The sequence below is a fragment of the Nipponia nippon genome, unplaced genomic scaffold, assembly GCF_047370975.1.
Source record: "Nipponia nippon isolate SJK-2023a ecotype South Korea unplaced genomic scaffold, ASM4737097v1 scaffold_6, whole genome shotgun sequence".
NCBI lineage: Eukaryota > Metazoa > Chordata > Aves > Pelecaniformes > Threskiornithidae > Nipponia > Nipponia nippon.
The window spans coordinates 2,057,068-2,080,949 of NW_028262380.1; the positions used below are offsets into that span (position 1 = coordinate 2,057,068).

The following is a 23,882-nucleotide window of genomic DNA, read 5'->3' on the forward strand; positions in this document are numbered from 1 at the left end:
TCTGATGCACTGCCGCGGTACCCCCCCTTCCCATTCCCGTTATCCTTAAGGCTAAGTCCCACTTGCTCCATAACCAACGGGCATCTCGAGGAGGGAGGGGAGAACAGCATTTTGCCACCATCCTGGTGAAACTACTTTTTTTTTTTTTGGCTATGGAGAGAAGAAGGGGTTTAGTACCTGATGGTCGTTTAAAAAGGAAAGAAACCAAAGCTGAATTAATGAAAAGGGAAGGGGCAGCAGCTGCGCACATGCCATGAAAGAACTCATGAGAGCATTAACGGCTGGAAACTCTCCTGGCAGACACGGAAAAGGCACCTCTTTTGCAAGCACAGGGAAGATGATGGAGCCAAAATTAGCATCGAGTGAAATGCGGATGCAATTCTGCTGTGGCTGAATTTTCAGCTGGGGCAGGTCTTGGATGCGTCAAACCGTTTGCCCCAGTTTAGGGCAAACACAGGACACCAGTGGCCATTCCCCACCGTGATCCGAGAGAGCCAAGGCTTCAAGCTGTACAAGCTGGACTCTCTGGGACCACGGGAAGGTGAGGGCAGAGAGGACCACGGAGCGGCCTCCTTGGAGTCAGCGCAATCCTGAGCTGCTGACGCAGAGCCGGGGTCCACTTATCGGCCCCCTGATAAGAGCAGAAGGGAGACAAGGTTCACCTCTACCAAATACACACCCTTCGCCTTCCCCGGAGAGTGCTCACCTGGTCGTCTGCTGGAAAAAGGGCTTCTCAGCTGGCTGTGTCTCCCTGGGCAAAACCACGAGTGCTGAAGCTTGTGTGTCACCGGACTGCGGCAAAGGGCAGGGCTGGGCGGCTGTGCGGCTGGTCGCGGCAGGGACCCCGCTGCTCGCGGGGCACGCAACAGGGGAGGGGAAATCAAACTGTTTAGGGTTAGTTGCAGCCACAAGGAAAGGGGTGGAGAAGGCCAAGGGCTGGCTGTCATGCAGGAAAGCAGGCTTGCCCAGTGGGTCCCCGGGAAGGTTAGTGGGCTGGAAGCCTTGCCCAAGGGCTTCCTCATGGAGGTTGGTGAAGCTGAAGCCTCCCTGACCAAGCCTTTCGGGCAGCACAGCTTGAACAGGGAGGGGGTCTGGTGGCTTCTCCACAAAGGGATTGCTTGGGGCATTTGGGCTGAGTGCTGGAGCAAAGGGATTTCTCGGGGCTGAAATGTCCTGCTCGCGTCTCTCCTCCGCCCTATCTGGCTTCCAGAAATCAGCCTTCTTGAAGTCTATCCTGCCGTCTGCCGAGCACCGGCGCCACGGCCCCTCGGGCTCGCTGGCAGGGGGTCTGCCCTGCTCTGCCTCCCAGGGAGGGCCAGCCACTGCCCTGGGGGCGCAAGGCTCAGGCCGGCCTCCCGCTTGCCCGGCGGAGCCGGCCGCCGGCCCGTGCCGCCCCTCACCATCACCCCACGCCAGCTCTGGCTGGGGTGGGCTCTCCCCACACGCTAACCTTTGGGGTCGTGCCGCCGGGCCGAGGCCTGCAGGGTGACCGGCTGCCTCCTGCTCTTCCAGAGCCGTCCAGAAGATTTCCGGCTGGCCCAGGTCTAGCTTGGAAGGTGGGTTTAGTCCCGACATACTGAGCTTCTCAGGGAACGGCTCCTGTTCGGACGCCATCTCCCACTCGGCACCATCTGCGGCTCCCGTCAGAGATAAACCCGGCTGGCTCCAGCTCTCCTTAGCACCCGACTGGCCTAATCCATCTAGCGAGAACTTCGATGGGCAAGTCTCAAACTGCTCAGCCGCATCCGTCTCATTTGTCTCTGACCAGTCTTCCCCCAAAGAGGTGTCCCCTTTTGCCAGCTCGCTAGCTCTCCCCTCCAAATTAGCTGCTGAGTCCGCAGCGGCAGATTTGGCATCCTCAGAGACCGGGAACTCGCTCCCGGCTTCAGCTACGTCCACTCCCAGCGCGGGCGGGCTGGGAGATGCTGGGACAGAGGGCTCGCTGCTCAGATGGCTCCTCGGCAGCTCCACGTCTGCCTTCGGGCCCTCCGTGTCTTCCCATCGCTCCTCACTGCCTCGCTGCCTCGGCTGTGGGTCGCAAGCATCCTCCTCCTCGCCATCCCCTCCGCTGCCTGTGGCTGCAAACCACCTTGGAGGTTTGGGGGGTGGTGCGGCCGAGCCAGAGGCCATCTCCTCCCTCTCTCGGGTACCTGTCCACGGAGAAAGGACAACGTGCCTCTCGCGAACGTCGGAGCTGAGTTTTACACGGCTTTCGCTGGCCTCGAGCCGCATGCTAGCCTGGAGCCGGTAGACTGAAGTCCGTATGTCGAATGCTTCCTCCTTGCTACCAGCACCCTGGGGCTCCGTCCCTGGCTCGGGGGCCATGGGGAACTGTCGTGCTGCCACATCCGTGAGCACCCGCGGGGGCACGGCCGCCACGTTGCTGCCTGGCAGGGTTTCGGAGACGGGCTCGGGGGCGAAGGTGCTTCTGGGCAGCACGCAAGCGGCGGCGCGAGATCCGCTCTTCGCTTCAAAGGCGCCTTCGCCGAGGAAGGCTGGCCGCGGGCCGAACGCGCTCTCCTGACCCACACGCTCCCGCTCAGCCAGGCTTTGGGCGCTCTCTGACAGGTCAGGAGCGGTTTCGGTGGCTATGGTCATCCATCCATTTGTCCCTGCACTAGAGGATTCCTCCTCATTACTGTCCCCTTCCTCCCTAGCACTATTTTCGGCAGTTAGTGGTGCTGAAGCCTCTTTTTCCCCGGGATTACCCAACGCAAACGTGGCCGTCCAAACTGTAGGCGTGCTGCTTTTCCTCCTCCTTCCCATCGACCCCGCAGACACAGGGCTCAGCACATCCTCTATCACGGTCGCTTCCTGGGTTGTGCTCACCAAGTTTGCCCCCACGTCTAAACTGGAAAAATTTGTCCAAGATCGTAGGGTTGCAGGCATTTCACTGCCGATTTGCGAATCAGCCTTTTCAAATACCTTTGTCCCCTTCTCGCGAACCGGCTCAGCTGATCTTTCTGTTGGGCTGGCTGCATCGGGATCATCGATGAAAGCCATGCCCTCCGCCGCCACCGCAGCAAAGAAGTTTTCTTTCTTCAGTTCTGGTTTGAGCCTGCTGGTCGCAAAGGCATCGAAGGTATCGTCCCACTCCGAGAGGGGAGGAGGGACGGCGGGTTTCTCATCCGGAGGAGGAAGGTCTCCTTCTGATGGGGGAGTAGTTTCTGGAACGGGGACACAAACGCTTTTGGCTGGAGACTCCTTCTCCGAGTCTTTATGTCTTAGGGAGGCAGAGGGACTGCAATCCTCAGAGGAATAAAAGCTCCCAGCGACCTCTGTTGAAGCATGCGGCCCAGACGGGAAACTAGAGAAAAAGTGAGTAGGTGAAGGAGAATTTAGTACCTGGTCAGCGAGGAGGTCCTCAAAGAAGGGATTGCTCTGCAGGGAGTTGAGGAATGGGTTGGTAGGGGACAAGCATCCGGACTGACTGTCTCCAATAGCGGGAGAGAGGTTAGCGCTTGGCATGCTAGCGAGATGGGCTACAGCGGCAGGAGGAAACTGGGCAGGGGAGCAGGGAGGAAAATGAGAAGGAGCATCTGAGCTGGTTTCTACCTGAGGAGACACTTCCAGGCTGTGGAGGGAAGACAAAACAGTCCTCCTGGTTAATGCTGTGACAGTGCTGTAAGCATACACCACACACACTACAAACGCTTCGGTTCAAAGCAATGCAATGATCAAATACATACTCGTCTCTCTTGTTAGGCAGAGCAATGATTATGGAGTCAAGGCGTGGAAAGGGCATGCACGACAAAAAGGAAAGGGCAGCCCTTCTTCTAGAACAGTCCTCCAAATTTTCCCTTTCTGCCTCAGCAAGCCCTAAGACTCAGGAGCCCGAGAGGTTTTTCCCACCTCCTGCGGCCCAAGGACTCGGCTCATGGTTTTTTGTCCCAACGCTGGTGCACACCCAGGGCAGGCTGCACACGAGGAGCCGGGCTGGGCTCTTGGATCAGGATTACTTGAGCCAGTAAGAGCACGCAGGAGTGAGTCTTTCCCAGTTTACCCCAGTGCCTCGTTACTCGTTTGGCAACATATCAGGCCGGCAGCGGACACAGTGCTCCCTCTCGCACAGGAGGGAGGGTGGCGCAGCTGCGGGCGGCCAAGGACCAAGAGCTGAGCAGGAGGGAGCACGTGGCCAGGACACGGCCCTGGCCCCACTCGTGACTCTGCCCAGCCTCTCTGCACGCCCTTCGTCACCTCCCGTCTGGCCTGAGGTCCCGAGATGCCTGAACCCCCGCGGGGGACCCCACGGAGGAAGGGATTCAGCACAGCTCAAACTCAGACCGTCAGTGTCCTCCTGCACCTCGCCCTGAGTCAGCGGCCAGCTCTTTGCTGCCTTTTCAAGGGGGACTACGCTGACCTTTCTTTGGGATTTCATTGACCTTCCTTTGGGAACTCCTCCAGCAATGAGCGTCACCACCCTTGAGGAAGATGTGCCAGGCCAGGCTGGCCGGTTTTCACATCACAAAGGGTGCGGCATGGTCGCCCCGTGCCCCAGCCGGTGCTCCGACTGCTGCGCTCCCTCCTCCTGAGCCCCAGGCCCCTTGCCTCACCCCTGCCAGGAGCAATCCCGTCCCCAGGATGGGGACACCCGGCACCGGCACGTGCGGCTGCTCTGCCCCATAACCGAGCCGGTGCGATCGCTTCCTTCTGCATCGGCCACGACAGCCGAGCTTCAAAGAGATGCCAGTCTTGGCTTGGGAGAAATACGGACATTGATCAGCCAGCCCTGGGCATATCAAAGTTTAACGAGGAATGACTAAAGTAATTGCTTTGCCAATATGCACGGGCTATGTCCAGCCCTGGGGCTACATCACGGCATTTCACTGTCTCACCCGAGCTGCTGATAGGGATCAGAGGCGGCACTGGAAGATCACGATCAATGCGCTGTCAAATGGCAAAGTTGCTTGGACAACTATTTTCATCTGTTCTCATGGATGCACAAAAAGCCTTAGACATTTTAAAGCGCAAAAATGCCATCTTGAGGCAAAAGTTAACGACGTGTGAAGGTGCAGTCAGCATCAGTTGCTTTTCAAACAGGCAGGGTTACGCGCCGGCAGCACACCTTGGACCACGAGCGATGCGCAGGAGGGCAGGAGCCCATGCACACTGCAGCAGTGGGGTAGGACCCACTTCTTCCCGCTCCTGGCAGCTTCAAAGCCCCCCTCACGCATCATATGCTGAGCAGCTACCTTGGGAAGGTGCCTATTTATGCAATCAGTGCCACCAAATCCCCCCCGTCCCCGTTTTTAGGTAGGTAACACACAGAGCAAGCGGCCGAGCGTGACAGGCTCAACTCCAGCACCCATCAGATGCTACGCCAGATACTACTTAGCAGAACTAGTCATTCAGGCACAAAAAAAGGCCCAAAACCTTCATTTCCACTCCAACCTGCAGCTCGCTGGGTGCTGCAGGCAGAGACAGCTCGTGGGTGCCCTCTCCTGCTGTCACCAAGCAGCAGTGGTGGCCGTGGCGCAGGTGTCCATCCCCGCACAGCCCGGCCGTGCCGCGTCCCCGCGTCCTCTCCCCACTTGGGCCACCGGTGTGTCGCAGGCTGGAAAACCCATTGCGGGCAGCCGGGCACCTCCGCAGAAGATAACTGAGCAGCCCAGCTCTCCCTGCGTGTTTTAAGCTCTCGGTGAGCAGAGAAAACCTCCAGGAGAAGCAATAGGAGAAGGTGATGGAGAAGGTGATAGACCTTTAGGCACAAACCACCCCAGAGGGACCGGCAGCCACTCTCTGCTTGGAAATAACCTCTCCAGGCGTGCTGTGACCTGTGGATCGGCATGTGGCTGGCGTGCTCCGCATCCGAACCCTGCCTCCAGCACAAGACCCACTCCGGACCATCCACAGGCCATCCTCGCTGTTCTGTAAAAGCCCATCCATGAGGCAGCAGCGCTGCGGCACGACGGCGTTTGCGCAAGGAAACGGGGCAGCCCATCTCTCCCCAGCTCTGCCACCGCTATTTGGTGTTTGCCGTCCCGAAGGTCTCAAGGCTACGGCTCGTATTGACCGAGTCCCTCAATTCTTCTGGTGTTCTGAATGCAGAAGGTGCAGACAAATGCCTGCAGCTGCTGGGTGGCTCCACGTTCCTCAGCTGAACACACACGCTGGAGCACAGGCTCCTGTTTGCTGCCACTTGCTGCAAATTGACCTTTTTCCCTAACCATCCTCAAATTTAACCTCTCCAGAAGAGGAGCACAGCTGCCCATGACCCAAGGTCCAGCTGGGTGAGTTCACAAGATCCACAAATGGGTTTTATCTGTGGTGGAACAGGGCAAAACATGGCAAATTTTCCTTTCCAGCTGGAAAGGGAAGGTGGCAAGGTCCAACCTGAAGCACCACAATCTCAGGGTGGCTGCAAACAGCACACGCGCTGCCCTACCTCTGCTTGCTCCCGAGATTGCTCCTTCTTGCTGGAGCTTGCTTTAATGTTTTGGTCCAGCTTAAGATCCCTCATTTGTGATTCTGCTTAAAGAGCATTTAGTGCTGAGTAAGAGCAACCGAGGCCTGATCCAGCCAGTTCTGCTGGGCTCTAGCACTAAATGGCTACAGAGCATTAATCAGCTTCAGGCTCCTAATGAGTGCTTGCTGCTAACGACCTTCACAGCTGCCAGAAGGCTGATGGTTGAAGTTCCTTCCCCAGGGTTTGGCTGATGCCAGAGCAGCCCCTTGCCCAGGCAGACACGATGGGCAGTGCCCCAAATTGCAAATCCCCATCCACGGAGGTGGAGGAACAGCTTCAAGGTCTCTTCAGACCCACCCAAGATGACCCTGTCTTCCTTCCCCAAGTCACGATGGGGCTCAGGGGCTGCTGGACCTGCTCAGAAAGAGCCGTTTTCATCCACGCCAGCAAGGTGGTCCCAGCCCCGCGCTGCTGCCTGCACAGTCCAGGCCAGCAGAATCAGGACGGTGCTTTCAGCACGCCCCCGACTGCCCCATGCCCGTCGTGACCGGCACATCAGCATCAGGATGCAGCAAAAGGAAGGTTGCACTTTGCCTGGGAGAGAAGGTGGGTGAACACGAATCTTTTCTTGGAGGGAAGGAAACCAGAAGCGATGTAGCTTCTGCCTGCGGCGCAGGAAGACCCAAATCTCTCCCCGGCCAGGCAGCAGTCCCATATCATCCTCCCCCAATGTGTGCAGCCCAAGCCAAGCTAAAGATATAAAGACAGAACTGAATTCCATCTTTTTTTTTTTGTCCAATTCCGGTTTTCCTCCTCCAAAACCCCCTACTGAAGAAGTTTCCTTTCCACTGCCTGTCCCCATTCCTGCTGGGACCCACCACGGCTCCCTCAGGGGCTGCACAAACCGCTCTCGGCCGCAAACTCCCGGCGGCAGAGCCCACGTCTTTCCCCTGGGTTTTCAAAGCACCGATTGCACCGTCACCGTTCAACCCCTTTCCTCGGGACAAGCATCCCCCGGTTTGGTTACCAGCCTGGCGCTGGCAGCAGACCCGCTCTCTCCATGAATAACCCACCCCACAAAAAGCCCCGATTCCCCTCTCCGATGAAGGATGCTGGAAGTGCTCAGCGAAACGAGGAGCCAAGGACGGCGGATTCCTCTAGAGGGAAACCTCCGCTTGCAGCAGCCTGATCGAAGATCTTTGCTGCCTTGAAACGCTGACTCACCCTCCTCCCCTACCCCAGCACACAGCTCCGCCAGCCAAAATAAATAGCGGGTACCTTTCTGCCCTCATTTATTTGTTTGGCAGCACTTCACAGACTCGTTTTAGCCTCTCAGCAGAAAAAAAAAAAAGGAAAATAAAATATTGCTGAGCAACCCCCTGATGGAAAGTTGATTTGAAACAGCTTGTTCAATGCAGGGGGATTTTTACCCTACAGATCGCAGCCTGAATTTCAGGCTGAAGGCAGCGGCCCCAGCTCTGCAGTTGCAGAGCCATCGCCCCAGCCATCGCAGCCCATCTGCAGGAGGGTGGGTAACTCTGCACCGTCAAGATAAAGAAAACGGCACATGCGCCGAAAAAGCAGGGGTTTGGGGAAGGCAGGGCTCAAATCCAGCCGTAATGTGCCAAGGTTAAGAGCTGCGCTGAAGCTCAAGTGGAAAATCCCTCCTAAGAGGGCTGGATCCAGGGGAGTGCCACGACCCTGCCGCTCGCAAGCTGCTTTTTGCACCATTTCCCCGTAGACAAGCACGCAGCCGGGGCTCGCTGTGAGCCGGGGAGGGTGGAAAACCAGCAGGACCAGAGGCCCCGGCGGCGGCTTCAAAGCCTGGCAGGGATCAGGAATTTCCTCCCACCGGTGCGAGCGAGGCTGGCACGGCAGGATTTGTACGCAAAGGGGTTGGGAAGAGATGGGTATGGCAGCCTGGGACGTTTTTGTACAGGGTGGGAACCCAAGCGGGAAGGAGTCAGAGAATATATGCAAATGCTGCTTTTAAATAGCAATTTCAGAGAAGTTTAGCTGTCTGTGCAATAACCACTTTGCTTTCCCCTTGGTCCTCACCTGCCCATCATCCCAATTAAAATGGACAAGTCCTGCTTTATAGAGATTTGCCCCAAACCCACAGGAATTAAAAAAAAATAGCAGAGAGAGGATCTGGGCAGTAGGAGCCCAGGCAGATGCAAAGTGTTAACCCCAAAACCCACTTTTAGGGGTGGGAGCGGGGCTGTGCTCTACCTGGACAGCTACAAAGCAGATTTGTCTCACCGGGGCTGAGCTAGTGATCCTAAACTGCCAGCTTAGGATCTGATTCACCATCCTGCTTTCATGTCCATCCCTGGGAAATGCAGGCTCAGGAAGCAAAAGGAAGGCAGAGGCATTTTAAGAGCCATTTTTCACCCTTGCAGGCTCCCCACAACCCTCGTGCCAGAGGGAAAATGTCCAGCTCCATCCCTGATCATTTTTACCCTGTGGCTGATCCGATGTAGGTGTGCGGTTTTGCAGCTCGCGCGGATACAAGACCTGTGCCAGAGATGTGGCCCTGACGGCTCCCGCGATGGCCTCATCGGCAGCATCACCGTTACCCGTGATGCCCCGGTGCTCACGACACAGTGCTCCTCTTGGTCGAACTCTGCAGCCTGCCAGGTTCTGCTCTGAAATTCCCCGGTAACGGTGCTTTGGAGGGGGCTGTCCCACGCACCGGTGTTCACCCCCAGCGACGAGTTCACCTGGTCCACCCGCGCCGCTCCCCGCTGCCAGCCTGTCCAAGGACTGTGCTCCAGTCCTTCAAAACCTTCTTCCCATTTCCAGCATTTAGGAAATGTACTTTTTAGGAGTACGTGATGAAGAGTGAGGAATTCAAGTCAATATTTGGCCTCACTGCTGGATATAAGGGTAGGGACTATGGAAAGAGGAGCGACAAACCGAGGCGGGGAGTGATTTTACTTTTTCCCCCCATGAAAGCAGCGACGGAGGGAAGGGGCTTTAACCTGCAAATGGCACTAATGCAATTATTTTTACAAGAGAGAGCGCAATTTCTCTTTTTTCCTATTGCCAAGCATGAGATGCAGCCTCATTTTATCATCCCAATTCACGCTGCAGGAAGCGGGACCTGTGGAGCTCTGATAACATTGTAGGAAACCCTGAAAATAGTTAAACCAATTGTTTTAGCCCCAGGCCTTGCCTCAAATAAACCTGCTGAGCTTCTTCCTTACATACAACCCTTGACCACACAACCGTAAGAACAACAAACCCCAAACGGGCTTTTATTCAGGTCTCCAAAGAGCAAACACTATCTATCTTCCTACTGCTTCCATTCAAGCCAGTATCAAAGCCCCATAGCCGCCACGGATTAGCAAAGCCGGGGCAGAAAGGCACAGCCTTTGGGACCTGATTCCCCGTCAAAAGCAGCTAACGAACACGTAAATAAGGGCTGAAGGCAGAAATGTCCAGCCCTCTCCCTGGGTAAGAGAGCGAGCAGGTTTGCAGCTCGCAGGGCAGAGCCAGCTTGCGCGCGCTTGCCCACGGCTCAGCAAAAACCGCCCGTAACAACAGAAACCCTTTTTATAAAGCTGAAGTTAAAACCAGCCGAAAGTCAGTGGCTTCCTTATTTTAGAAAGGGTGTGGTTTTGCAAGAGCAAGTGGTTACAGACAAGCTGTGCCAAACTTGTCCTAGCTGCAGGCCAATTTAAACCTTAACTTTTAAATTTTAAGTGTAAAGGATCTTTCTAATTACAGACCTTTTAACTAATTACAAGTTGAGTTTTTTGGTCTTGCAAAGGTGACTGCTTTTGATGCTCTCTCCCCACGTTCAGCTCTGGGTAAAAACTGACCTATCCACGGTGGGCAAAAAGGTGAGAAGATGCTGCTTGCTCAGCTGATAGGAGCTGCGAAGCTGAAGTGTCCAGAATCAGGAAAGCTGGAGGGGAAAAAGTCCTTTCTGGAGGTAAGTCAAAGAGTTAAAACTGCTCGATTCAGAGGCTGGTTCTCTCTCCAAAGCAAAGGTTAATCCATCTTCAGCTCTGGTTCTCTCTCCAAAGCAAAGGTTAATCCATCTTCAGCTCTAGAAGTTACGCTGGTAACTGAACAGCTCCTCCAGATGCAGGTGGACAGCCATAAAACACCTACAGATAAGCACTGCTAACTTTTCAGTCGCACGCTTGAGAGACCACGCGCATTGGATTATCCCAATCATTACGATATGTTGGGATATGACTGTCCCAACGGATGGCACCAGACCGTACATCCAACCTGACGCCATCAAGACCTAATAAGCTCTTCAACAGCTTTGACTTGAATCGGTGGCATGGTCCACAAGGTCGTTCAGTGTAAGGAAGGAGAATAAAATCAGAAAAGTTAGAGTTCTGCATAATTAGAATAAGTAGTGACGTTGTAATTAATGGTCAGAAAAAATGAAGAACCAGGAAAGCCAGACTAGAGACAGTCCATCTCCCTGTGATGACGGAAAGGCCATTTTTGCATCAAATGAGACTCAGTCACCATCTCCACCGCCCAGCCTGGGCCACATGCTTGGACAAATGCTTCTGGTAACGTTCCCCAGAGCTGCTCATCTACCCTGGGCCCCAAAGCCCCAGACGCTGGGCTTTCCTCCTCCCAGCCCGGCAGCTCTAGCACTTCACCATCCTCCATTAGAGACTTCTCCTAATGACTACCTTAAATCTCCCTTGCTACAGTTTAAGCTCATTACTTCCCATTTTCAAATTGCAAACTGCAATGAAAACCCATTCAGATGCTTATGAACACCCTGAAAGGGGCCCCTGTGAATTTGTTCCCTCCAGTCGGTGCTGCTTCAAAGCAATTCCTATTTTTCGGAGAGAAAAACCCAGCTGGAGAAGCTGCTGTCGCAGGGCTCATCCAGGTTTCTCCTTAAAAGACAGCCATCTGCAGACGGGGTCCTCGGCATGCTGTGGCAAACCAACTCTAAGCAAAGCTTAGCTTCAGCTTAGCTTGAAATTAAGCTGTGAGCACTGAAGTAGATAAAAAAAAAAAAAAACAACCCAACACACAGAGTGAAAACCCTCCGGGAGAGGAATAACGCTGGGAATGGGTCCAGCAGCTGTCATTTAAAAAAAGGCAGAGGGTTGTTAGAAACCAGCAGTGTTTAAGGGCACCTCTGCACTCACGGCGATTATCTGCTGGGTTGGATGCTACAGGCGTCCGGGAGATGATTTACAGCCAGATCCGACATCCTCGCCTCGAAGACAGCAGCGTCCATCAGAGGTGTGGGGCAGGCACGGCTCACACGTCAGGCTGTAACGCGCGGCCCGCGGCGGCCTCCTTCGACAACTGCAAAGCCGCAGGTTTCTCACGCGTTTCTCGAGGAAAAGGCTGCAGAGGGAGACGCAGGGGGCATCTCCCATCCCGCCGCACGCGAACATCGCAGGCTCGCAGTACTCCGCTGGCTGGCTCAGCTTGTGGAGTCGCTGCCTGAATACAGTAGGATTTTTTATGCGTTTATTTTTCATACGGTATCTTTTCTATTCTAGGAGTTAAACAGCAGGTTTATTACCGCAAAATGAAAAAAAAAAAAAAATAAAGAGCAATCTTGAGTGGTAATATTCTGTCCTCCCTCAATCACAGCATTCAGAGACCAGAGCACTTCAGTCTCATCCAGAAACAAACCCTGCGCTGGGATGTGATGCCAAAAAACCACCGGGGTTTCAAGTCTCCTGGGAATGAAGGACCCGTACGCAGGAATGAAGCCACAGCAGTCCCAGGACCTCGCGTCCATCTCTCCTCGAGCAGCTCGACGACGGAGAGCCCACATTGTCCCTGGTCCTTCCCTTCCCCATCGCCTCCCCTGTGCGAGCTGGGCTCTGCTCCCCAACGAAAGGGCTCCGGGCCCTGCGAGACGGGGCATTCGTGACGCAGGGGAGCAGCTCCCCGCCTGCCCCGGTGTCCCCAGCTCTGCCCGTGCAGCGTGGCAGCAGGCAGGACCGAGCCTTACCGGCCCTGGCGGCTCCTCTCCCATCCTCGCACCGACGGCACACGCTCCTCTCGAGGGACTGCGTGGGGCGCGCAGGACAAGGACACGTGGCCTTGGGTCCTTGGGAAGGGGGGTGGCAGCACGGCCTTGCCTCCCGTTGGCCTTAAAGACCACTACGAGCACAGCATCTCCTCGTGGGGTGAGGAGAGGAGGACTTTTGGGGCTGCCCCTGTTCTGAAGCCGCGCTGAGCGATGTGCTCACCCCCTCGCTTACGTCTGAGCAGCGCTTTAAAAGCAGTTTAACCCGTGTAGCAATCTGGCTAGGCTGAATAAACCATGAGTGCCCTCCTCATTAAAGGAGGCTTAGACTGAATTAAAATCCTTCCGCTTAATAAATTAGGTTAAAGTCAGCCCAGATTAGAAAATCCCTATAATAAATCAACTCTCTAGATTCAACCAGCTCTCGACTGCTAGGTATTTTCCCTGGCTGCTTTTAACCCCGTTTTCTCCCTCTCTCTGCTAACACTGCACCAGGCTCTCGGTCGACCTCTGGACCCCCAGCTCAGCTGCCGGGGGCTACGGGGATGGAAGTGGGTGACGTGCTGTCGCGATAAAGCCCGCACAGAAACAGCAGGAACACCACGTTTTGTGTGCCGCAAATACGGTACTGAGGATTTGGAGGGATGAATCATCACACGAAGCGAGAACAATTAGAGATTCATAATCGGGAGGAGGGAAGGCTGGGGTGGGATGGGAAGAGGAAAGAGCAGGGCTGGGATTAGCTACTTCAGAAATATTAATAATATCTCAAGTTACCAAAGTACCGCACCCCCAGGCCAGACCAGCGACGCAGAGGGGGTGGGCTGTTAATAAAAAAACGTGATTACATGTCACTATGTCCCACATCCTACACTGACTGCCAGGGAAGCTTTGTTAGCTAATTAAAGGATAACGATCCTTTCCTTCGAGGCCACAAAACACTTGGCGTGACCACGCTGAGCCTCACCTCTCCAGAGGGAAACGTCTCCCTCTCCATGAAGAAATCCCTCCCTTCCCCAACTGGGAAACACGACCCGGGAGGGCAAACAGAGTTGGTTTGTGGCAGCAGCCAGGGGAGAATCCAGGAAAAATCACCCTCCCTTTGAGACATTTAAGACCAAGGAAGCATTTCCCCCACTGTCATCTTGGCTGAGCAATGGGGACCGGTCCTCTGCTGATGCTGGAGGGCATTTAACAGCGCAGCCACTGAAGACGGGAGGCTGGGGCAGCTAGTTAATGGCCTAGACGTCAACACACCCGTTTCACTGACCTGGGTTTCTGCGGGGACTCTTTGGGCTCCTTGGAACCGAACCAGCTGCTGGTTTTATTTCTCTCATCTCCCCCTGCCGTCGCGTGGACGGACGAGCCGTGGGAGGGTCCCACTTTCTCCCCCTGGCCTTTGCTCCCCACGTCACTCTTGTTGCCCCCGTGGTGGAAGAGGCCGCCCTTCGCTTTCTTGTCTTCCTTCCTCGTTTCCTCGGGTTGTTTGTCCTTCGTCGGTTCTGTGGAGAAGACCATGGGTGCTGCAGCTTGAGTCGGCTTGTTCTCTAAGCGACTGTTTTCTTCCATCTTGGCTCTGCCCAGATGGTTACTGAGAGTGACAGCTTTTGTGGAGACCTTGAGCTCTTCTTGCAAGACTAAGCTGGGAGGAGATGGGATGAACCTGGGCTCGTCTCTCTGCTGTGTCCTCTCAAAGTTGCTGACCCCCCAAGGCACCTCGTGGGAGTCGGGATGGAGGGGGGTGAAGCCGAAGCCCTCCTCCTGCCGTCTGGGGACGCTGGGCACGGACAGCGGCGCAGAGCTCTGCAGGACAGACATGGGGCTCTTTGGTGCAGGCTCGTCGCTGTAAACGTGGCTCCCGTTGATGCAGAGGGAAGACCGGGACACGGGATCGTTCTTTGGCTTCAGGCTTTGCATTGCTTTGGGCTCCAGGACCGGGCTGACTTGGGAGACATCGTCACTGAATGCTCTCTTGTGCGTCAGCTTTGGAGATGGCAAGTAGTCTTTCACTGGGGGGAAATAAAACACAAAACAGAGGTGAGGCCATCTGAGTAACCGGCACAGGTACGACAAGCATGGTTATCTCCCACTTGCAAACACTAAAGAGATCTGTGAAATCATACCGGCTTTCTCCTCCCAGGCTCTATCGGATTATAATTAAATTACTAGAAATGCAAAGCATGGATGACAAGTATGCGGCTATACAGGCTATACGATATTCTCCCCAAGCACATCGCCTCCCACTGCAGGATCCAGAGAGGAGTCTCTGTAAGATGACAAGCCCCTTGCCTGAAAGGATCTGAGATCAATAATAAATGCAAGAATCTACCCAGAAGCTACTTAAAGGGCTTATGCTTCCATGCGATTTAAGGGTTTGCATTGAATAAACGACGAGGAGCCTCTGAGCTCCGCTCCGACAGGCCAGGCTGCTGCTCTGCCTGAGCTCAGCCAGGAGGGGCCAGCGCCTGCTTCTCCCTCCCGCTGCCTGACCCTGCGGCTGTCGCTAACGCTCGGCACGTCTTTGGGGTTACGGGGAGAGCCCGCTGAGAAGGACTGCCTGGCCTTCAGGTGGCAGGCAGCTGCTCTCCCCTCCTAGCCAGAGATGCCGTCTCCTTCACCACGACGCGAGGATGATGGGGCCAGACTGGTGCCTCTGCTCGCTCTGCGGCCGCGCACGGCAACGTCACCCAGCAGAAACCGAGAGGCGTCGCGCAGGCGGCTTCACCAGCACGGTGAGAAGCAGCACGTACCCAGGGACTCCCACCCAATATGGGAATTTGCTGTCTCCAGCCAATTAAACCATTTAATTATATATTTTGTTTTCAAGGGACAGCAAGAATTAATTCACTACAAGGGCCTTTTTTGTTTGCAAATCGCCGCTCTCTGAGCGCCAAGAGCTCAGATTGCTTTAATCACCGGTCACTGTTTCAGCTTTGCTTCCAAGCCGGAGGCGTCTCATTAGACAGCCGGGCAGCAGCGCAGCAGCAACGTGTTCTGCGTCGCCCAGCCCTCTCCCAGGGACTTACTGCTGTCAGTGTTAGCGACCTGCTTTCAGGGGGCAGAGAAGAAACGGTCCTAAAGAACCCTCGTAGCTCGCAAGCCCTGCAGCATCAACGGAAAGCAGGCTGTTCATACACAGGTTCGGCATGAAAAGCAAAATCTTAGACATCTGCCCCCGTTCTGGCAAGCACGTTACTGCCAGCAGGCAGGCGGCCTCGGAGGGTTTGTGCAGGAAGCCGCTTCCAGAGGCATCTAGAGCACAAGTCTTACGAGGAGCGGCTGGGGGAGCTGGGGGGGCTCAGCCTGGAGAAGAGGAGGCTGAGGGGAGCCCTCATCGCTCTCGGCAACTGCCTGAAAGGAGGCTGGAGCCGGGGGGGGTCGGTCTCTGCTCCCCAGGAACAAGCGATGGGACGAGAGGGAACGGCCTCAAGCTGCGCCAGGGCAGGTTTGGGTTGGGTATTAGGAAAAACTTCTTCACCGAGAGGGTGGTCAAGCATTGGAACAGGCTGCCCAGGGCAGGGGCTGAGTCCCCATCCCTGGAGGTATTTCAAAGCCGGGGAGATGTGGTGCTTAGGGACATGGTTTAGTGGTGGGCTTGGATGGTTGGACTCAATGATCTTAAAGGTCTTTTCCAACCCAAACAATTCTATGATTCTTAGGTAAGCAATTAGTTAACAGATTTGCAGGAAAGCCTCAACAGTCTCTTACAAAGAAAAGAAGGGGAAAAAAAAAAGGGGGGGGGGGGTGTTAAAACCATTATCCTCTTACCAGAGCGCTCCGTGGACAGACTGCTGTGTCTGCTCGGGGATTTGGTTACCTCGGGAACATTTGCGGCCAAGCCCAGGCTGGCAGAAGAGATGGTGCTGTCGGATCCCAGGGAGGTGTTGGATTGTGTCAAGGATGACTTGCGCAGCTTATTCTTCAAGAAGAAGCCCTTGACTTTGGACTTCTTGCCCCCAATGTCATAGTCATCCTCCATGTCAAGGGCACCCATGCTGCTGGGGATGATGGCAGAGGCTGACTCCAAGTCGTATTTCTTCTTGCCTTTCACCTTGTCCTTCAGCTTGCCGAAGGGCGACCGCGGCTTGTCCTTCATGGACAGGTCGAACATGCTGGCCGTGAGGTTGTTGCGCGTAAACTGGATGCTCACCAGGATCTCACCACGCTCCTTCTCCTTCTTCCCAGCCTTGGAGTGTAGCTTGTGCCACCTGCAGCCAGAGAGGAAAGAAAAGGAAAGGCCCCTCTGTCATTTCCAAGAGCCACAAGCCAGGAAGACCTCAGAGAGGACACTGCTGGGTGGGAGCGAGCACAAGCTCCCCAGAAGTCACCTAAGACCTGAGTCAGAGACACGCAAACGCCAAGCAGGGAGGACCAGACCCCTCCCTGAACCGCGGCAGCTTTGTAAGAGCTCTGCCTCCATCCCTGTCCTACTACTAAATACTGTCCTTCCACTAAATAACATGGCAAACACCATCTCGCTCACCCTGGCGTCAGATACCGCCATGCGTTTCAAGGGAAAGTTACTGGTGGCCAAATTTTTGTAGGGTCAGTTGATACGTTGCTGTGAGCCCGTGTTCAAGAAAAGATGGTGCTTTGTGCTTGCGTTTTAAATATTCAAGAGCCAGTGACTCAGAACAAATCCTTTCAAGTCAGAGACAGCACCGTAATGGCAAAGGCACTCAACAACATTCATTAAAATAACTTTATGCCAGACCTGCCATGCCTCACCCTACGTAAAGATGCTGCAGTTTGCCCAGAAGTGTCCTTGCATCAAGCATTTACGGGATGCTGCATCCCAGGAGCTCTTTACGAGCAGGAGGAGCTACCATGCAGCACCTACCCTACCCAACCCAACTCTACCCTACCTTACCCTACCCTACCCAGGTTACTGGATTTTTGGGAAATACCTGCATTCCTGCAGGCTGGTGACTGCCATCGGCCAGCTGCGGTACAGCTTTGGGACCTGCGATGACCTGATGTGATGGTGGAGGCTGCAGCACGCCTATATGGCCATCACCACCTCCTCCTCCAAATCCCTCAATTCTGCTGAAATGCCTGTAAAATTTGAGGCAGCCAGAAGCCTGAGCTGAGGAGGGAAAAGGACTTTATTAAGCATCCCTCATCCCTGGTCGCCAAAGCCCAGCACCACACCGCTGGGGCTGCTGAGAGCTCCCGAAGGAGATATTGGCCACATTCACCAGCGCAAAAGCTTCAGCTGACAGGTTACTGGGGGATGCTCCCTGCTGCCCTGCCCCAGACAAAACCCATAACGCAGACTTCGCTCCTTAGCTGTGCACACAAAGATGGACGGAGCATGGGAAAAGCCTCCGAAACATTCACTGCACAAGGGAAAAAACCTCCCAACCTCCATTTAGGGCCACAAAAATGCTCAGAGGGCTGGAACACCTCTCCTATGAGGACAGGCTGAGAGAGCTGGGGTTGTTCAGCCTGGAGTGGAGAAGGCTGCGGGGAGACCTTATTGAGGCATTTCAATACTTAAAGGGGGCCTACAAGAAAGATGGGGAGAGACTTTTTAGCAAGGCCTGCTGCGACAGGACAAGGGGTGATGGTTTTAAACTAAAGGAGGGGAGATTTAGACTAAACACAAGAAAAAAATTTTTCACACTGAGGGTGGTGAAACACGGGAGCGGGTTGCCCAGGGAGGTGGTGGATGCCCCATCCCTGGAAACACTCAAGGCCAGGCTGGACGGGGCTCTGAGCAACCTGATCTGGTTGGCGATGTCCCTGCCCATGGCAGGGGGATGGACTGGATGGCCTGGAAAGGTCCCTTCCAGCCCAAAGCATTCTGTGATTCTATGATTTAGGGCCCAATCCTTCTGCAGGGAACAGCCTGTGCACTGGCAGGGCATGGAGCAACCCCTGGTACGCGATGGGAGAGGGGTCTCGCCTCCTGCCAGCTGCAACGAACGGCGGGTGAGAGGACACCAAAGCAAGAGATGCCCAGAGGCACCTTCTAGTTCTCCATTTCACCACAGTACCACGTTCAGATGGGGCAGCACAAAACACAGGCCACAAGGGAACCGTTTCTTCCCCAAAACCGCTCCCGGCCCAGCGGTCCTTCGCTCCCTTCTCCTCCCGCGAGGTGCCCCGTCTTTCTGCCCCGGTTCCAGGCTCCGCTTCCCGGGGCAGCTGCAGCAGGATGAGCGGGTCTCCAGCACAGCCGCTGCCCCGGCAGCTCTGATCCCTCCCGGATCAAAGTATTAAAATTGCTCTTAACAAGACACAAGGAAATTTGTAGGTTCAGGACAGACCCTATTTCTCCGTGACATGCTTCAGGGGAGAAAGACGCAGCAACGGGAGGTGGAAGAAATTTCTAGACCTGGGTTAATAATTTCCCAATGATTTCCCAGAAAATAAAAATCCCGGCGGTGTCTTACATCCACTTGAAAAGTGAAGTCACTGAAAAGAAAAAAAAAAGGGGGGGAAGGAAAATGTGAACGGATGGAGACGGGTGTGACCACGCTGAAATCACCAGGGCGAGGAGAAAACCTGAATCGCGTCCTCCAGAAGTTTCTGAATTACTGCTGGGGAAGTTACCGCATCTCGGACAAAGGGAGGAGCTGGAAAGCCTGGGGAGCCTGCACCGTACCTCGGGAAGGGGGCACAAACCCCCTACCTCCCTGCTGGGATGCGAGGATAAATAAAAGGAGCGTACAGCTGGAAATACCCAGGTCCTTCACCATCCAATTCTGCTGCCACCGAAATGCAGGATGGACAGCGCAGGGGACTTTGCTGGGCACAGACGCGGGGTTAAATCCCCAGCAAACCCATTCCTACCCCTGCTACCTGCTTATCCCACTCCCATACGATGCCCTTTGAAAAATTTTCAGTCCCCAGGCTTCAAGCTTGAAAACATCCAAACATGCAGGAAAAAAAACATGAAAAAAAGCAGCATTAACCCCTTACAGCAAGCCAACAGCCGCAAAGAGACACTCCAACGGGCTGATCCGCTGCCAGGGAGCAGGAGCAGGTGAGTCAGGCGGACTCTTCCCGTAGGAGCGGTGAGAAAAAGGCAGCTTGGAACAGGCTGCGGCCACAGCACATCAAATATTACGTTGTTCTGTTTGATGCAAGACCTGGAAGAAGTTCAAGTGGGAAGGGTTGCAGCCGCCTGCCAGCTGGGAGAGGAGAGATTTGGGGGCTGAATCATTTAGCAGGGAAAAAAAAAAAAATCTTGCAAGTAGTTTTTATATCTGATGTCATCCCATGGAAAAAAAAAATAGAGAGAAAATCTGGGTGGATTAACATAAGGAAAGGCACAAGCTTGAGGATGAGGAGATGTAACAGCCCCTAAGAGCCCGGCGCTGGCTCAGCTCACACGGATACGCTCTCAGCATCTCCCGTCCCATCGCTTATAATGTTGTGGTCATTAAAATTAATTTGGGTGCTCGGTGGTGACGTCTTTGAAAGAACAAGCCTTAAAACCTGATCTGCTTCAAAAAGCATCCGTTCAAGGAAAAACCTCTGCTTATGCTGGCACTGGATTAAGGAGCTATTTTGGGTTCCCAAGACCTAATCAGCAGTCGGCAAGCAGTCGGGACTACACCTCAAACAGGGAACAGAGCTATTTTTAGGCTGAGCTCTAAGTTTATGGCACAAGATGAGTGTTTGGGAGGATTAAGTTGTTCCATGTTGGCTTACTCTTTTTTTTTTTTTTTTATGAATCAGTTCCAGTGGAAACAGGAGGTGCAAACGCTGCCTCGGCCGGGATGCAGCAGGAGAGCGGGATCAGGGTGGTTTCAAGTCCCAGCCCAGCTAAACACAAACTCCCGCAGCATCTTTTCACTATTAACGCCATCCCACGCCCCTCGGTTTTCCATGTTTCCTCCATGTTTCCCACCCAAGCACAAGCCTCGGAGGGGGATGTGATCTCTTTTACGGGACCAGGCGATACGCCTGGAAAAACAAACCTGCTTCTGCCCATACAAACCCTTTTCCAGGTCTGAAATAGCAGCCGTGGGCTTCGCAGCTCAGGCTGAGACCAATCGCTCTGAATTTAACTGGGTTATATTAACCGGACTGTGGAAGAGGTGCTGGCACTGAGGAGCGCGGGGAGATCGAGGAAGCCGTGCCACGCATGGCCAGCACCGGCGACCCAGGACTGCAAGGACCCGCTTCTCCGAGATGTTTTGGAGGCCTCTGTCGAGGAAGGTGCCACCAGCTTGGACCCAGCTCCTTGCTGCACAGGACATCTAGGACAAGCCACCCATCTCTGGCCACCTACTCCTGGGCCTGCTGGTCCCATATCAACACCCTTCTCCTGCTCCTTTCTACCCGTCAGCTACTGCCCACCTCCACTGCAAGGTGATGCTTCTGCTGAGACACCTCGGCCCTGGCCGTAGGGAGAGCAGAGCTTGCTAAGAGACATCTCCAACCCACCACGTCCAGGGCACGCAGCTCGAGCCAGCTTGAAGACTCCAGTTCAGCCTGGAGAAGAGAAGGCTGCAGGGAGACCTTATTGCAGCCTTTCAATACTTAAAGGGGGCCTATAAGAAAGATGGGGAGAGACTTTTCAGCAAGGCCTGCTGCGACAGGACAAGGGGTGATGGTTTTAAACTAAAATAGGGGAGATTCAGACTAGATACAAGGAAGAAAGTTTTTACAATGAGGGTGTGAAACACCCGCACAGGTTGCCCAGGGAGGTGGTGGATGCCCCATCCCTGGAAACGTTCAAGACCAGGCTGGACGGGGCTCTGAGCAACCTGATCGGGTTGGAGATGTCCCTGCCCATGGCAGGGGGTGGGACTGGATGGCCTGGAAAGGTCCCTTCCAGCCCAAAGCATTCTGTGACTCCATGAACTGCAGGTTCAGGGAATTAGTTTTTGCTAAAAAGCCCTACATCCTTCCCTCTTACACCTCACGGGTCCAGTGCCTCTGCGCATCGGGCGCCTGCCTGCAGCATTGCACCACGCTGGGTGCGCATCCCCCCCAAAGGCAAAGGGCTTCTCCCAGCATCACCCCAGGCTCTGCCGGCCACGGATGCTGCGGCAGGGAAGGGGCAGGCGGACACCCAGGCCCCGGGGATCTCTGCAGGGGGAAGGAAGCAGCAAGCTGCCCCAGCACACGGGGACGGGAGAGGAAACCTCAAACAGAAAACTCCCCGCAGATGCCCTGGAAAGGGGAAACAACTGGAGGCCCCTGCGAGCTCTCAGGCAGCTCCTGGGAAGCCAGACGTGCTCCGGGGGCTTGCAAGCTCACGTCCCGCCGCAGTAACGCTGCTTGTGAGCACTGATGTACAGCGGAGGGCTCCCCAGCCCCCCTGCCTGGCTGTGCACGCTCATTTAGGTCACCGTGTTTAATCAGCACAGCTCAACTGCCTCCAGTTTCAGTAAAACCCTTTCCTGTGCGAAGGCTCCTCTCTCCTCCCACTTGCCTCCACTGAGAGTCAAGGGGAACGGCGAGCCACGCAGCACGGCTGCCAAAAGGCAGGTTTGGGAGGAAAGGCAGAAAGCACCCAGCATCTATTTTTACATTTGCTGTTGCCAGGATCAATTGGAGCAGCAAGGGAGGCACGGAGAGCAGGACACAAAGCGCTGCTCTATATCCAGGCCCCCAAAAAACACGTGCTTTCCCTCATCCTCCAGCAGCATCCCATACCGGAAAGCCAGCTAGTGCTGAGCAAAGGGAAAAAACACCCTGGCATGGAAACAAGAGCGTAGGAGCTGTTTGTTAAGGAGGGAAAGCAACCCCATGGAGGATGCCGATGGGATGGACTTGCTCGGGGTCAGCGCCTGGTTCGCGCCGTCCCCCCTCCTCTGCTCTTCGGCCTCTGCTGGGCTGCAGGTCACCGTTCACGGGGGAGCCCCCGCCCCCAGAAACCTCGCGTTGGGGACCCGAGCTACGGGGCGAAAAGGCTTGGGCAGTATTTTCGCCTCGTCAATGAGAAAACTCGTTTGGGTTTATGAGACACCTGGTCTGCGTGGGCTGCCCCAGCACCTCCCCGGATGGGAAGACAAGCTGCTGCGACGACCAGGAGGACGCAGAGCCAACCCTTATCAGAAAGGCAACACTGACTGTGATTCGAGGCCTTCTGTCACCTTGTCCCTTCCCTGTCCCCCTCCTGATCAACCACTCCTTCAGCACAAAATCAAGCAGAAAGCCGAAGCCCCCATCCTGTCAGCAGCTTCGCGGCTCAGCATCCCGAAGCCCTGGGGCGATCCAAGCTCATTGCCTTGGTTCGGGATTACTACAGTCGCATGCAACATCACGCAGGGGAGAAAGCCCAGCGACACCGGGGCGAGATCAGGCGAGCAGGGCAGCGCAGGCAACACGGCTCTCAGCGGTGCCATGTGCACCACCAGGGCCCCATCCTGCCCTGCTCTTAGGGAGGACGTGGGTCCCTCCAAGGAGGACCACCTTTGCTCTCCCATGGGTCTGGCTGGGGTCCCCAAGAAATCCCCATCCACCCTCCAACTCAGCTGGACCTACCTCGCCCCAACAGACCTGTCCAATGCACCCTGGGGACCTTCAGCAATGGTTCTCCAGTTTTGCTCTCAGACTGGTCCCAGTGCTTTACTACCAGTGAGTTCAAGAGAGCTTTCTTGGGTGGTTAAGTCCCTTAGCGACTCGCGGTGTTCACAGATGCACACGGGGAAGGATGCGCAGCTGGAGCGTTTCTGCAGCGTTTCCAGAGCACTTCAGCTGTCAGGTGCTTCCCAAAAGCCTCCCAAAACCACTCAGCGTTGTCAGGGTGGTCGAGGTTCGCCTCAAACCGAGCAGAATGTTCCTGCCCCACACAACTCAGCCGCCCGAGCTGCAGCACCGAACACGAGACTGCCCAACACGGAGCCAATGCCTCTTCCCCCACCGCACCAGCCTGTCATTTACTGCTGATTCATCCCCGCAACAAGGTCAGCCTGGCTTATGAGAAGAGCCCCAAGTCTTTAATTAAAGACTACTTGGGCCCCTACAGTGACAGAGCAGGACAGAGGGCAGAAAAGGCAATCCAGGGAAAACAGGAATGTCGGCAGAAGGGGCACCGCTCCTCCTGGCACGAACCCCCTCGACGGGCACAGCACGGGCAGCGAAGAGGCACTGCGGTGAGACGAGAGCTGAAGCAGCCCTGCGGAAACACGCGCATTGCATCGGGCCAGGAGGAAGCTCACCTACCCGAGAAGGGAAGCGGAGGGTGGGAAACAACCCAACCCTGGGGAGTTTTGTGCTTTTTGTCTGGCTTTCTGTTTTGACACAGCTTCCCCCGCCGGTGCTGGGAAGCTTTTCTGCAGCGTAGGTTCGTTTCGTGTTGGTTTTGGATGGCCTATTTTGCAAGGTGATCCCTGTAAGCTGCTAAAAGCACAGATGGAAAATAAACACAGGCTGATTCCCCCGCGGATGGGGAAGAAAGGGCTTGAGCGGCTGAGGTGGGAAGAAGTTCATCTCTCCAACCATTCCTCTGAGAAGTGCTCGAAAACAAACTTGAAGAAACCAACCCCCCACAGCTCGTTAGATAATTCAGCTCACTGCTAACGAAGCAAC

At 55.1% G+C, this 23,882-nt stretch overlaps 1 protein-coding gene across 6 annotated transcripts in view; it reads right to left on the bottom strand.

Moving 5' to 3' along the window:
• The window catches only part of RAB11FIP5 (RAB11 family interacting protein 5), a 44,249-nt gene that overhangs the window by 10,724 nt on the left and 9,643 nt on the right, over window positions 1-23,882 (bottom strand). For 3 of the 6 annotated variants that reach the window (XR_015699512.1, XM_087735706.1, XM_087735707.1), the window contains exons 2-4: window positions 16,155-16,594; window positions 13,657-14,395; window positions 707-3,307 (exon numbers count right to left, since the gene is read on the bottom strand). Coding sequence is in view for 5 of the 6 variants with exons in the window: in XM_087735706.1 (XP_087591832.1) it covers window positions 707-3,307; window positions 13,657-14,395; window positions 16,155-16,594 (3,780 nt within the window). In the remaining variant the exon portion in view is untranslated. Of the gene's footprint in view, window positions 1-706; window positions 3,308-13,656; window positions 14,396-16,154; window positions 16,595-17,293; window positions 17,397-23,882 lie in introns of those variants that run through there. The other 3 variants (XM_087735709.1, XM_087735708.1, XM_087735710.1) reach the window with 3 other exon arrangements.